This window comes from Manis javanica, chromosome 8, assembly GCF_040802235.1.
Source record: "Manis javanica isolate MJ-LG chromosome 8, MJ_LKY, whole genome shotgun sequence".
Lineage (NCBI taxonomy): Eukaryota > Metazoa > Chordata > Mammalia > Pholidota > Manidae > Manis > Manis javanica.
Genome location: NC_133163.1, coordinates 27,362,527 through 27,375,171, shown reverse-complemented (window position 1 = coordinate 27,375,171; position 12,645 = coordinate 27,362,527). Strand labels below are relative to the sequence as shown.

General features: G+C 42.9%; 1 protein-coding gene across 3 annotated transcripts in view; it reads left to right on the top strand.

Annotated features, from left to right (window-relative positions):
• LIN52 (lin-52 DREAM MuvB core complex component) overlaps nucleotides 1–12,645 on the top strand; it is a 165,392-nt gene that overhangs the window by 132,364 nt on the left and 20,383 nt on the right. The window contains exons 6-7 of one of the 3 annotated variants that reach the window (XR_005054475.2): nucleotides 4–187; nucleotides 4,078–6,105. The exons of 1 other annotated variant lie outside the window; for it this stretch is intronic. Coding sequence is in view for 1 of the 2 variants with exons in the window: in XM_036993075.2 (XP_036848970.1) it covers nucleotides 4,078–4,133 (56 nt within the window). In the remaining variant the exon portion in view is untranslated. Of the gene's footprint in view, nucleotides 1–3; nucleotides 188–4,077; nucleotides 6,106–12,645 lie in introns of those variants that run through there. One more of the 3 variants, XM_036993075.2, reaches the window with a different exon arrangement.

Below are 12,645 nucleotides of genomic sequence, written 5' to 3'. Positions count from 1 at the left end.
CAGCCACCAGAAAATTTACTGCGGAGAAGGCAGTTTGGGAATAGTCATTGTGGAAAGAGAGCCAGAAGCAAGGCTCAATGTAGGATGGAAGAATTGGAGAGTCTAAAGAGATTGTATTAAACCACACACCACCTTCAGAGCAAGCAGGATGGAGTCCTCGCTTCAGCCCTGACCTAAGTATTCCCAGGTATTTACAGCTGCCATGACCCTGACAGCCCAAGGGAAACTACAAAGTGGGTAATAGAAACAGCATATCAACCTGGAGGTTGGTTGTAGTTTGTATCCATTTGCTGTCTTTAATTGTGGACACACGGTCCCCTCTCCCCACTCTGCAGCAGTGCACATGTTCACTCTATGGTGACCGTCTCTGTTGTGGCTCCTCAGTTTATGGTCTGTGCACTGCATAGGAGGACCTATAAATCATGACTTGAAATGGAGGCTATACTTCTCTTCTGCACAGCATAAACTCCTGGCTGAAGACCAGTGGCTCCCTCTTGGCGTACTTATTAGAATGCAGTAACAGTGTTGCCTTCCTGTTGAAATTTGTAATCCTAGAAAATTAATCCAGAATTAGAAAATAGTTAAGAAATTTTGACTCTTCTCTCTAGCAGTCTTATTGTCTCTAGGACTGTCACCCAACACACTCTGGAAAACAAGAACCAGAAGAGAAGGGAGGAACTGGAAGCGCCAGTGTGAGGAGCGTGTCATCTCACCCTGGTCATTACTGCAAGAATATACCCAGCTGCGATATGGGAAGGGACAAGGGATGAAACTAGGCAGGGGGAAATAGAAATACCTTCCTTTCCTCTGTAAGCAAGCTATAGACATCTCTAAAGGTTTCTCCCTAAAGAGACTTGAAATCCTTGGTGGGAGATATTTAGTAAATGCATTTACATGTAAAAACCCTACTGGAAAGCGTGTATGTGTGTGTGTGTGTGTGTAGAAGAGGAATACAGAACAGAAAGTGTGTGTGTGTGTGTGTGTGTGTGTGTGTGTGTGTGTAGAAGAGGAATACAGAACAGTAGCAGAAGGCTGTCTCCCTACTCCTAATGGGATTTTGTAGCAGCATGTGCGAGTTTGTTTCAGAAGTCAAAAATGAACAGATGTTGGTATAAATTACCGCTGTGTCTGATGTCTTGCAAATTAAAAGCGCGGTTGGCATCACTAAACAATTTCACTAGGTTTAGGGGGGTGCAGTTAGCGGGTGGTGATTACTGTAGCAGGTCGGTAAGAATCATCAACACTGCAGCAGAGCAAGAGAGCAAGGATAAAGAAGTGAGAAATAAAATAAGGGTTATGTGAATTAATCAGAGATGTTAACATCTCTGATAACAAGTGAACAGGAGAGCACGTGCTCTGGAGCTGCCCCTGACCCACAGCAATTTCTCTGTGCACAAAAAAGGGGTTTGTGCTTAGAATGTGATTTATAGGGCACAGCCCTCTTTTAGGGAGCACCTGTGTCATGAATTCGTATATCTCCTATATGGGACTGGCAAGCAGGAAAACTTTCTCCCCTCCCATGTAGAAGATGATGTCTTTGAATTACTTCTACTTTTACAGTGGTTTCCTGCAGCTCTGTGTACTTGGATTAGGTTGAAGGGGGAGGAATGATTGAGTGGGAAAAGAGTTGTTAAAAAGGATTGGTTGAATTCAAGGAGAGCTTGCAACTGAAAGACTTTGGAATATCCATTTATTTTGCCTTTTAAATCCTTTTGATCCCAGGAATAGATTGGACCTTTTTAAATTTTTAAGTCTTAAATATTGGTCATTCTCCCATTCTGTGAAAAAAGAAACAGTAAAGAATTAGGGATTCTGAAGGGCAGCAGGCAAGAATAATTAGTAAGATCAGTACAGTGCTCTTGGCCTAGGATTTTTGGACTCTCTTCTGCCCAGTAGAGTTCTGTATTACCCATGTCTGGTTTCCAGGGCACCTGCTTTGAGCCATGTTGCAGGATTATTTGATACTGTGTTTAAAGTCCTTAATAAGTATGGGAGAGTAGGCAGACAACCCATCCAGTAGAAATAAATGAGACCCACTCTAGCCAAAAATTTAAGTCAACCCCTAAAGGATCTGGATGAGGGAAGAGATTCCACAGAAAGGGATTTTTGAGATGGTTAGCCTCCCTTCTTAATATAGGTCATTCATTCATTCACCATTAAATACTGAGTGCAGTAGAAGCAGCTGAAAGGTGTTCTGTTAATGGTACTCCTTCCACCAGGCATGATCATTACTGAATATCCAAGACAAGCAGGGCAGATGGCATTTTACAGATGAATAAACTGAAGCTCAGAGCCCTTATCCAGCCTAACGTGTCATGTAGCTGCTGAACAGTAGAGCTAGAATTGAGTTCAAATCCTGGGCTCTGAAAAAGTTCATGCTGCCTCCCATGGGCAATAAAATACTTGTTTGGATTTCCTCTTGTTAGTTCTTGTGCCCCAACCCCACCTACTCTCTCCATTAATCTGGCATACTTCTATTCGAAAATGATTTTTCTTGCCAAATAAGGTAAATTTAGAATCTAAAGAATGGAGCATTGATGGTCCCCAACAAGTCTTATCGTTTATTTGTGGAAGGGAGGAAACTAACACAGTTGTATTCCTGATTGGTTCTAGTTCTTTTGTATATTGTCATTCATCCAGCCAACATTTATTTATTCAACAGTTACTCGGTCTAGCACTATGATAGCTGCTGATGCTATAAAGAATAATGAAACACAATCTCTGCCCTCAGTTCTAACACTTCAACATAGGAAGACAAGTAAACAAGTGATTGCAAATCTTAAAGGAACTTTGTGTATATAGGGTTTGGTGTAAATTCATCAAGGAAGGAATGGTCACTTTAATAAGGGCCGGGGTAGGGTTGTGGGCACATGAGGCAACACCGAGCACTAAGGCTTCCATTCCTAGTTAATGGGATTTCTTTTCCCTTTGTTAAAGCTCCAGAATTTGTGAAAGATGGGGAAAGTATAGACTGCAGTTACCAAAAGCCTTCCTATGGTTACAAGTTTTTAGTTTTATTTCTTTGTTGCACAGATAAGCCAGGTACTGTTAAATATGTTGAGGGTGGGGTGGGAGCCCAGAGCAAAGGCCCTTTGTATCCCTCCAAGTCCCTCCCTAGCCACCTCACTCTGGCCAGAATGGGGCTGTGTTCTTGGGAGGCCATGGTTCCAGAAGACTGTTGGCCTCCAGGGCCAGCTATTGGAAACCTTTAGCACTGTTAAATCTATTTAAGAATCTTCAAAGATGATCTTGTAGGGATGACACTAAACGGGATGTTATATTATGTACACTTTTTGAGGATTTGCTTGACAGCTAAAACAGGAGGCTTCTGGAGTGGCCCTTGTAATTGAGAAATGTTTTACTTTCATTTCGGAGCCTCATATTTAGGAAAGTAGCTGTATAAACCCTCTTGTAAGTGCAGCATTCAAAGATTGATGGTGCTGAAAGTCGGAGAAAGACACATAAACCTTGCCTGGCTGTATTAAATATCTAAGGACTGACAATGCCAAGAGAGAGAAGACCAAGGTTCTATAAACCCTACTTTATTACACCATCCACAGATGAACTGCACTGAGGGAGCATAAACCCTGTTATATTACAGCATCCAGGGGGCTACCACTGCTGAGAGATGCTGGAAATGATCTCTAATTTTGATTTGAGATTATAAATATCCAGAGGCCAACAACCCAGAGAAGACTCTAATCTTGGTCGGATTTTAGCCTCTATGAGCGAAAGATTCACACCCCCTGAGGTAGTGAACATGAGTAGTAGGCACATTCCAGAGAGAGAGAGAGAGGTTTGAGGGGAATTTCCTGGCGAGTTTTTTAAGGGTGAATGACAAAATCTTCCTTGGTTGGCCTGAGCCTTATAGCAATTGCCTGTGAACAGCTTTGTACAGTTTCAGTTAAATCAATAGTAGTTTTCCCCCTTTTTGGAAGTTAGTGGTGACTGAATCTGTTATGGATCTTGCAGCTGATTTGTGTACAAGTTAAATTAGTTTCTTTTTAACTAATTTTTCCTGAGATCTCTTTCAGATTTTAGGTTTTCATTGATCTTACATATGCTTTGTTATTCCAGCCAGAGAGATGACCCGGGGGAAATTCCTCAACATTCTGGAGAAGCCCAAGAAGTAGCAGCTGCTTGCAGGCAGGATATCCTGGGGACTGGAACCATGCTTCCCAACGCGCACCTCAGTGCTTCCTGGCGAGAGGCCGGAGGGTGCACCTCCAGGACTGATGTCTCTCCTGCTCTTGGCACTCTGCACCTCTAAGGATGTTTGGCAGCAAGAGAAGAATCTGCTCTACCCAAGGATCAGTGCAGTTACTCAGTCAGCTTCCAGACTTTGACCACCTCAGCCTGAGATATTGGTAACACCAGAGGGCATATCATTCTTAAAGGTCAAAGTCCTGCTGTCTCTTTTTGGAAGTGACACCGGAGCCCCAGGATCTTGCAGTTGATTTGATTCAGTGATGGCAAAGTCAGTTGTGACATGTTGATTGGATGGGTTCTTTTGAGTTGTACTTGATCTCTTAGGAAGTATTTATGATGGGAGGAGACCAGAGACTAGTTGGATTCTGGAACAGATCAACTGAGCTGTGAACTCTCTAGTGTATACTAGGTTCCAAGAATCTCCCTCTGGAGAAATCAGAATCTTCTTGAAATGCACATCTGCTTTAAAAATTCTATACCTCTCAAGATAGTGCCATCCTCCGGTGCCTTTCATTCCCCATCCTCCACCCCCCATCAGTTCTGACTGCAGAGAAGGGGGTCCTCATGTATCAAGTCCCTCCTGGGATCAGCATGTATAGTGAAAGGCCCGTGCCAGGTTGGGTTCTAGACCTCAAGACCAAGTTAAAGGTGACAGAAAGGATTTTTGAATTCTAGTTAATCTGTTACAGATTCAAGCAGGGAAGTCAGTATGGCCTGAAAGAAAGGAGAAGGGAATTGTCTGCAGGATTTCCCATTGATTAAAAACTAGAAACTCTAGTTGACCTTTGTGCTGTAGAATGGTGGCTGTGTTTTGCCCCCCTTGTCCCTGCTCACAGCACATGTCAAATACTTCACCCATATAATAGAAACACACACACACACATACAAAAGGGAAAAAAATTTTCCTGACTTAAATACATCTCTTATGAAACTCTTTGCCAGTTATCAGTCTCTGTGTTAAAAACCTCAAAATCTAGCTAAAATTGATTACACATTGTTCTTCATATTTTGTCTTATAACCCAGCCCCCAGCCTCTAAGGTTCTGAGAAAAACATGGGGTTTCCCTAAACTTTATGGAAAGAAGCATCCGTGTGGCAGTAGTCTGTCGGTGTTCGGACACAAGGAAAGTTGTGGTCAAGTGTTTGGTCCTGAGTGTCTGCTGGAGTGCAGCACTATTCCATTTTGTAGCTGGGCCATTATCTGCTCTCTGACACATGTACCTTGTTTCCCATGCTAGAATTAATGTTGGATTTTTCTCTGATTTGTACCATTTGACCATCCATGCAATTTTACATATTGTAAAGGCGGGAAAAATTGAACACAAGACAAAAGGGATAAATATGAGAAGGAAAACATTCTCCTTGGATGCTGTCAAAAAGTTAGGCAGTAGAGGCTTTGATTTTAAGTTAAGCTTATTATTGTCATTCCTTTATCTCTAAATGTGGTTGAAGAGTGAGAGAGAGGGATGGTGGGGGGTGCCAAAAACAGTGCTGTAATGTCAGATTCTTCCTTTGCTCTGTATTTGAGAGTTGATGACATCAGACACTTCTAAGTGATTGGGGAAATTGAGAAATGTGTGGAGAATATTGGGATACCTCCCCCAAACCAACTCAAGTCTGTAAACTGAAGCTGCGTAGTTGGTTTTTTGGTCTGCTCTGGCCCCTTTCTTTTACTGTCATCTTACTCACCAGCACTTACTGTAAGTAGATGTTTTAGAATTGCTATATTTATTGGTTTTATATTTGTCGTCCTTAGAAATGTTAATGATGTATTTTTATATTGATAATATAAATTTATGTATAATGTGTGCATGTATGTATTTCAGGGTGTTAGAGGATTGTACTTTGTACATGATGGTTTCTGCGTCATCATAATAAATATATCCCTTTTACAGCAGAGTGAGTTTTTCCTCAAAGGGCCAAGTTACATGTGGAAAGCATAGACCTCATCAGGCACCACTCTATTATGACAGCGTGCTCTCTTCCCTTTAATATCACAGTGGGTGGGGTGGGGCTTTATGGTCATCTAGCCCCTGGTCTGCCAGCCTCCAGTCTATTTTACCAACCGTAATAAAGTCTGGGTCTCTCATCCTAGTATTTAAAACTCTATGTGTTATCCTAGTCAGCCGCCAAGTTTGGTTTCCTTCCTCTCTGATCCTCTGTTGCCGTTATTCTGAACAATTCCCAGTTCCTCACTCGAGTGCTTTTGCTCTTGTCATTGAGTCCCTAGAAAGTCTCAATCCCTTTTGCACATGCCCGACCTGTCCTTCCTGTAAACCCATGATGATCCAGCTGGAAATAATCCTTTATGTGTACCTGCATTCCTACCTTTATGTGTACCATCCTGATGACTACTACCCACCCTACCTTATATTTAAGTGATCTGAGTACGTAAATCTTTGCTCCACTAAAATTATTATCTCCTCAAGGTTATTGGCTGTCTTCTGTACATCTAGCTCTTCAGTGTCTTCTTGGAACTGTTTGCAGACTTCCAGTTAAATACAGTGAATTGAAAACAAGTATTTCTCTGCTACCTACTAAAAACTTTGGTGTGAGTTCCTTTTCAAGAGCTAGACAAGAGGAAGTATTAACCAGTACTGCTGCTGTCACCCATTGATGGTTTACTTGCTCTAGGCCAGGAGAGGCCCTTTTAGAGAAACACTGTGTTTTAAGGAAATCAAATTGCTTGGCATCATTGGCTCATCACTGATTTTCCAAACACAACGGCACGGGCAGTAGATTTCTGTGATCTAGAAAAGCATGGCTGGCTGGCTGGCTGACTAAACAGGAACAACATAATCAATGTTCTTTTCTAAATATTTAGAGATTACTTTTCAAAAAAATACTTACTATTTGCCCACAGGTATGTTTTTCCTTTCCCTTTGCCATTCTGAATACCATCCTTGGAGAACCATCTGTAGGCTGTGAGCAGCACTGTCTTGAGGAGCATAGTAGTGGAGGCACACTTTCAATTTTTTTTTTGGCATCATTAATGTACACTTACATGAGCAACATTGTGGTTACTAGATTCCCCCCATTATCAAGTCCCCACCACATACCCCATTACAGTCACTGTCCATCAGCATAGTAAGATGCTGTAGAGTCACTACTTGTCTTCTCTGTGTTATAATGCCTTCCCAGTGCACCCCACACACACATTATGTGTGCTAATCATAATGCCCTTTTCCCCTTATCCCTCCCTTCCCACCCATCCTCCCAAGTCCCTTTCCCTTTGGTAATTGTTAGTCCATTCTTGGGTTCTGTGAGTCAGCTGCTGTTTTGTTCCTTCAGTTACTTCTTTGTTCTTATACTCCACAGATGAGTGAAATCATTTGGTACTTCTCTTTCTCCACCTGGCTTATTTCACTGAGCATAATACCCTCAAGCTCCATCCATGTTGTTGCAAATGGGAGGATTTGTTTTCTTATGGCTGAATAATATTCCATTGTGTATATGTACCACATCTTCTTTATCCATTCATCTACTGATGGACACTTAGGTTGCTTCCATTTCTTGGCTGTTGTAAATAGTGCAGCAATAAACATAGGGGTGCATATGTCTTTTTGAAACTGAGCTGCATTCTTAAGGTAAATTCCTAGGAGTGGAATTCCTGCGTCAAATGGTATTTCTATTTTTAGTTTTTTGAGGAACCTCCGTACTGCTTTCCACAATGGTTGAACTAATTTACATTCCCACCAGCAGTGTAGGAGGGTACCTCTTTCTTCACATCCTCACCAACGTTTGTTGTTGTCTTTTGGATGGTGACTCTCCTAACTGGTGTGAGGTGATCTCTCATTTTGTGGTTTTAATTTGCATTTCTCTGATGATTAGTGATGTGGAGCATCTTTTCATGTGCCTGTTGGCCATCTGAATTTCTCCTTTGGAGAAGGGTCTGTTCAGATGCTCTGCCCATTTTTTAATTGGCTTATTTGCTTTTTGTTTGTTGAGGTGCATGAGCTCTTTGTATATTTTGGATGTCAACCTCTTATTGGATATGTCATTTATGAATATATTCTCCCATACTGTAGGATGCCTTTTTGTTCTACTGATGGTGTCCTTTGCTGTACAGAAGCTTTTTAGTTTGATATAGTCCCACTTGTTCATATTTGCTTTTGTTTCCCTTGCCCATGGAGATATGTTCATGAAGAAGCTGTTCATGTTTATATTCAAGAGAGTTTTGCCTATGTTTCCTTCTAAGAGTTTTATGGTTTCATGACTTAAATTCAGGTCTTTGATCCCTTTCGAGTTTACTTTTGTGTATGGAGTAAGACAGTAATCCAGTTTCATTCTCTTATATGTAGCTGTCCAGTTTTGCCAACACCAACTGTTCAAGAGGGTGTCATTTCCCCACTGTATATCCATAGCTCCTTTATCGTATATTAATTGACCACATATGCTTAGGTTAATATATGGACTCTCTATTCTGTTCCACTGGTCTGTGTGTCTGTTCTTGTGCCAGTACCAAATTGTCTTGCTTACTGTGGCTTTGTAGTAGAACTTGAAGTTCTACTACAAGATCCCCCCTTTATTCTTCCTTCTCAGGATTGCTTTGGCTATTCAGGGTCTTTTGTGGTTCCATATGAATTTTAGAACTATTTGTTCCAGTTCCTTGAAGAATGCTGTTGGTAATTTGATAGGGATTGCATTGACTCTGTAGATTGCTTTAGACAGGATGGCCATTTTGACAATATCAATTCTTCCAACCCAAGAGCATGGGATGAATTTCCATTTATTAAGTGTCCTCTTTAATTTCTCTTAACAGTGTCTTGTAGTTTTCAGGGTATAGGTCTTTCACTTCTTTGGTTAGGTTTATTCCTAGGTATTTTATTCTTTTTGATACAATTGTGAATGGAGTTGTTTTCCTGATTTCTCTTTCTGCTAGTTCATTGTTAGTGTATAGGAATGCAACAGATTTCTGTGTATTAATTTTGTATCCTGCAGCTTTGCTGAATTCAGATATTAGTGCTAGTAGTTTTAGAGTGGATTCTTTAGAGACTTTTATGTACAATATCATGTCATCTGCAAAAAGGGACAGTTTGGAGGGGGCGGAGCCAAGATGGCGGCGTGAGTAGAGCAGTGGAAATCTCCTCCCAAAAACACATAGAGCTATGAAAATATAACAAAGAAAAATCTTCCTAAAATAGAGACCACAGGACACAGGACAACATCCAGACCACATCCACACCTGCAAGAACCCAGCGCCTTGTGAAGGGGGTAAGATACAAGCCCCAGCCCGGCGGGACCCGAGCGCCCCTCCCCCCGGCTCCCGGCGGGTGGAGAGAAACCGGAGCGGTTTTTTTTTTTTTTTTTTTTTTTTGGCGAGCGCTTTTTGGAAGCCTTAGAGGGACGGGCCCCCGTTGCTGGGGAGGCAGGGTGGCGGGACCGGTGAGGAGGTGCCTGGGAACGGCGCCGGAGGACAAAGAATATCCCGCGTTTCTCCCTGCGAGACCTGGGGGCGGGTGCCTGAGACCGGTGCCTGAGGACGGAGGAGGTCGCGCGTTTTTCCCCTTTTTTTTTTTCTCTTTTTGGCGAGCGCTTTTTGGAAGCCTTGAAGGGACGGGGACCCCAGTGCTAGGGAGGCACGGTGGCGGGACTGGTGAGCGGGTGGCTGGGACCGGCGCCTGAGGACAAAGAATATCCCCCGTTTTTCCCTGCGGGACCGGTGGGCGGGTGCCTGAGACCGGCACTTGAGGACAGAGGAAATCGCGCGTTTTTCCCCTTTTTTTTTTCTCTTTTCTGCGAGTGCTTTTTGGAAGCCTAAAAGGGACAGGGACCCCGGTGCTAGGGAGGCAGGGCGGCGGGACTGGTGAGCGGGTGCCTGGGACCGGCACCTGAGGACAAAGAATATCCCGCATTTTTCCCTGTGGGACCGGTGGGTGGGTGCCTGAGACCAGCACCTGAGGATGGAAGAAATCGCGCGTTTTTCCCCTTTTTCTTCTCTCTTTTTGCCGAGTGCTTTTTGGAAGCCTTGAAGGGACAGGGACCCCGGTGCTAGGGAGGCAGGGCGGCGGGACTGGTGAGCGGGTGCGTGGGACCAGTGCCTGAGGACAAAGAATATTGAGCGTTCCTTCCCTGCGGGACCGGTGGGTGGGTGCTTTTTGGAAGCCTTGAAAGGACAGGGACCCTGGTGCTAGGGAGACAGGGCAGCAGGACCAGTGAGCGGGTGCCTGGGACTGGCACCTGAGGACAAAAAAAAAAAAAAAAAAATCGCTTGTTTTTTCCTTTTTTTTCCTTTTTTTTTTCTCTTTCTTTCTGTTCCCTCTCTCATTGTTGCTGCTGTTGTTTTGGTTTGGAGAGTGCTTTTTGGAAATCTTAAAGGGGCAGGACAGGTCACTTAGACCAGAAGCAGGGAATCTGGGGATCTCTGGGCACTCTAACCCCCTGGGCAGCAGGGAGCACAGAGGCCCCTTACGGAGATAAATAGTCTCCTGGCTGCTCCCCCTCCAACGGGGCTCCACCATTTTGGAGGAACAGCCCCAGCCAGGCCAAGCCCACAGCAACAGCGGAGATAAACCCCAAAGCAACTGGGCAGGAAGCAGAAGCCCTGTCTGCGCACAGCTGCCCAGCACAAGCCACTAGAGGTCGCTATTCTCCCAGGAAAAGGCTACAAACCAACAAGAAGGGAAGCTCTTCCAGCGTCACTTGTACCAGCTCTGCAAACTATATCTATCACCATGAAAAGGCAAAACTACAGGCAGACAAAGATCACAGAGACAACACCTGAGAAGGAGACAGACCTAACTAGTCCTCCTGAAAAAGAATTCAAAATAAAAATCATGAACATGCTGACAGATGCAGAAAAAAATGCAAGAGCAATGGGATGAGATGCAGAGAAAAATGCAAGAGCAGTGGGATGAAGTCCGGAAGGAGATCACAGATGTCAGGAAAGAGATCACAGAAGTGAAACAATCCCTGGAAGGATTTATAAGCAGAATGGATAAGATGCAAGAGGCCATTGAAGGAATAGAAGCCAGAGAACAGGAACGTATAGAAGCTGACATAGAGAGAGATAAAAGGATCTCCAGGAATGAAACAACACTAAGAGAAATATGTGACCAATACAAAAGGAAAAACATTCGTATTATAGGGATACCAGAAGAGGAAGAAAGAGGAAAAGGGATAGAAAGTGTCTTTGAAGAAATAATTGCTGAAAACTTCCCCAAACTGGGGGAGGAAATAATCGAACAGACCATGGAATTATACAGAACCCCCAACAGAAAGGATCCAAGGAGGACAACACCAAGACACATAATAATTAAAATGGCAAGGATCAAGGACAAGGAAAGAGTTTTAAAGGCAGCTAGAGAGAAAAAGGTCACCTATAAAGGAAAACCAATCAGGCTAACATCAGACTTCTCAACAGAAACCCTACAGGCCAGAAGAGAATGGCATGATATACTTAATGCAATGAAACAGAAGGGCCTTGAACCAAGGATACTGTATCCAGCACGACTATCATTTAAATATGATGGTGGGATCAAACAATTCCCAGACAAGCAAAAGCTGAGGGAATTTGCTTCCCACAAACCACCTCTACAGGGCATCCTACAGGGACTGCTCTAGATGGGAGCACCCCTAAAAAGAGCACAGAACAAAACACACAACATATGAAGAAGGGAGGAGGAGGAATAAGAAGGGAGAGAAGAAAAGACTCTCCAGACAGTGTATATAACAGCTCAATAAGCGAGCTAAGTTAGGCAGTAAGATACTAAAGAAGCTAACCTTGAACCTTTGGTAACCACGAATCTAAAGCCTGCAATGGCAATAAGTACATATCTTTCAATAGTCACCCTAAATGTAAATGGACTTAATGCACCAATCAAAAGACATAGAGTAATAGAATGGATAAAAAAGCAAGACCCATCTATATGCTGCTTACAAGAAACTCACCTTAAACCCAAAGATAAGCATAGACTAAAAGTCAAGGGATGGAAAAACATATTTCAGGCAAACAACAGTGAGAAGAAAGCAGGGGTTGCAGTACTAATATCAGACAAAATAGACTTCAAAACAAAGAAAGTAACAAGAGATAAAGAAGGCCACTACATAATGATAAAGGGCTTAGTCCAACAAGAGGATATAACCATTCTAAATATATATGCACCCAATACAGGAGCACCAGCATATGTGAAGCAAATACTAACAGAACTAAAGAGGGAAATAGACTGCAATGCATTCATTGTAGGAGACTTCAACACACCACTCACCCCAAAGGATAGATCCACCGGGCAGAAAATAAGTAAAGACACACAGGCACTGAACAACACACTAGAACAGATGGACCTAATAGACATCTATAGAACTTTACATCCAAAAGCAACAGGATATACATTCTTCTCAAGTGCACATGGAACATTCTCCAGAATAGACCACATACTAGCTCACAAAAAGAGCCTCAGTAAATTCCACAATATTGAAATTCTACCAACCAATTTTT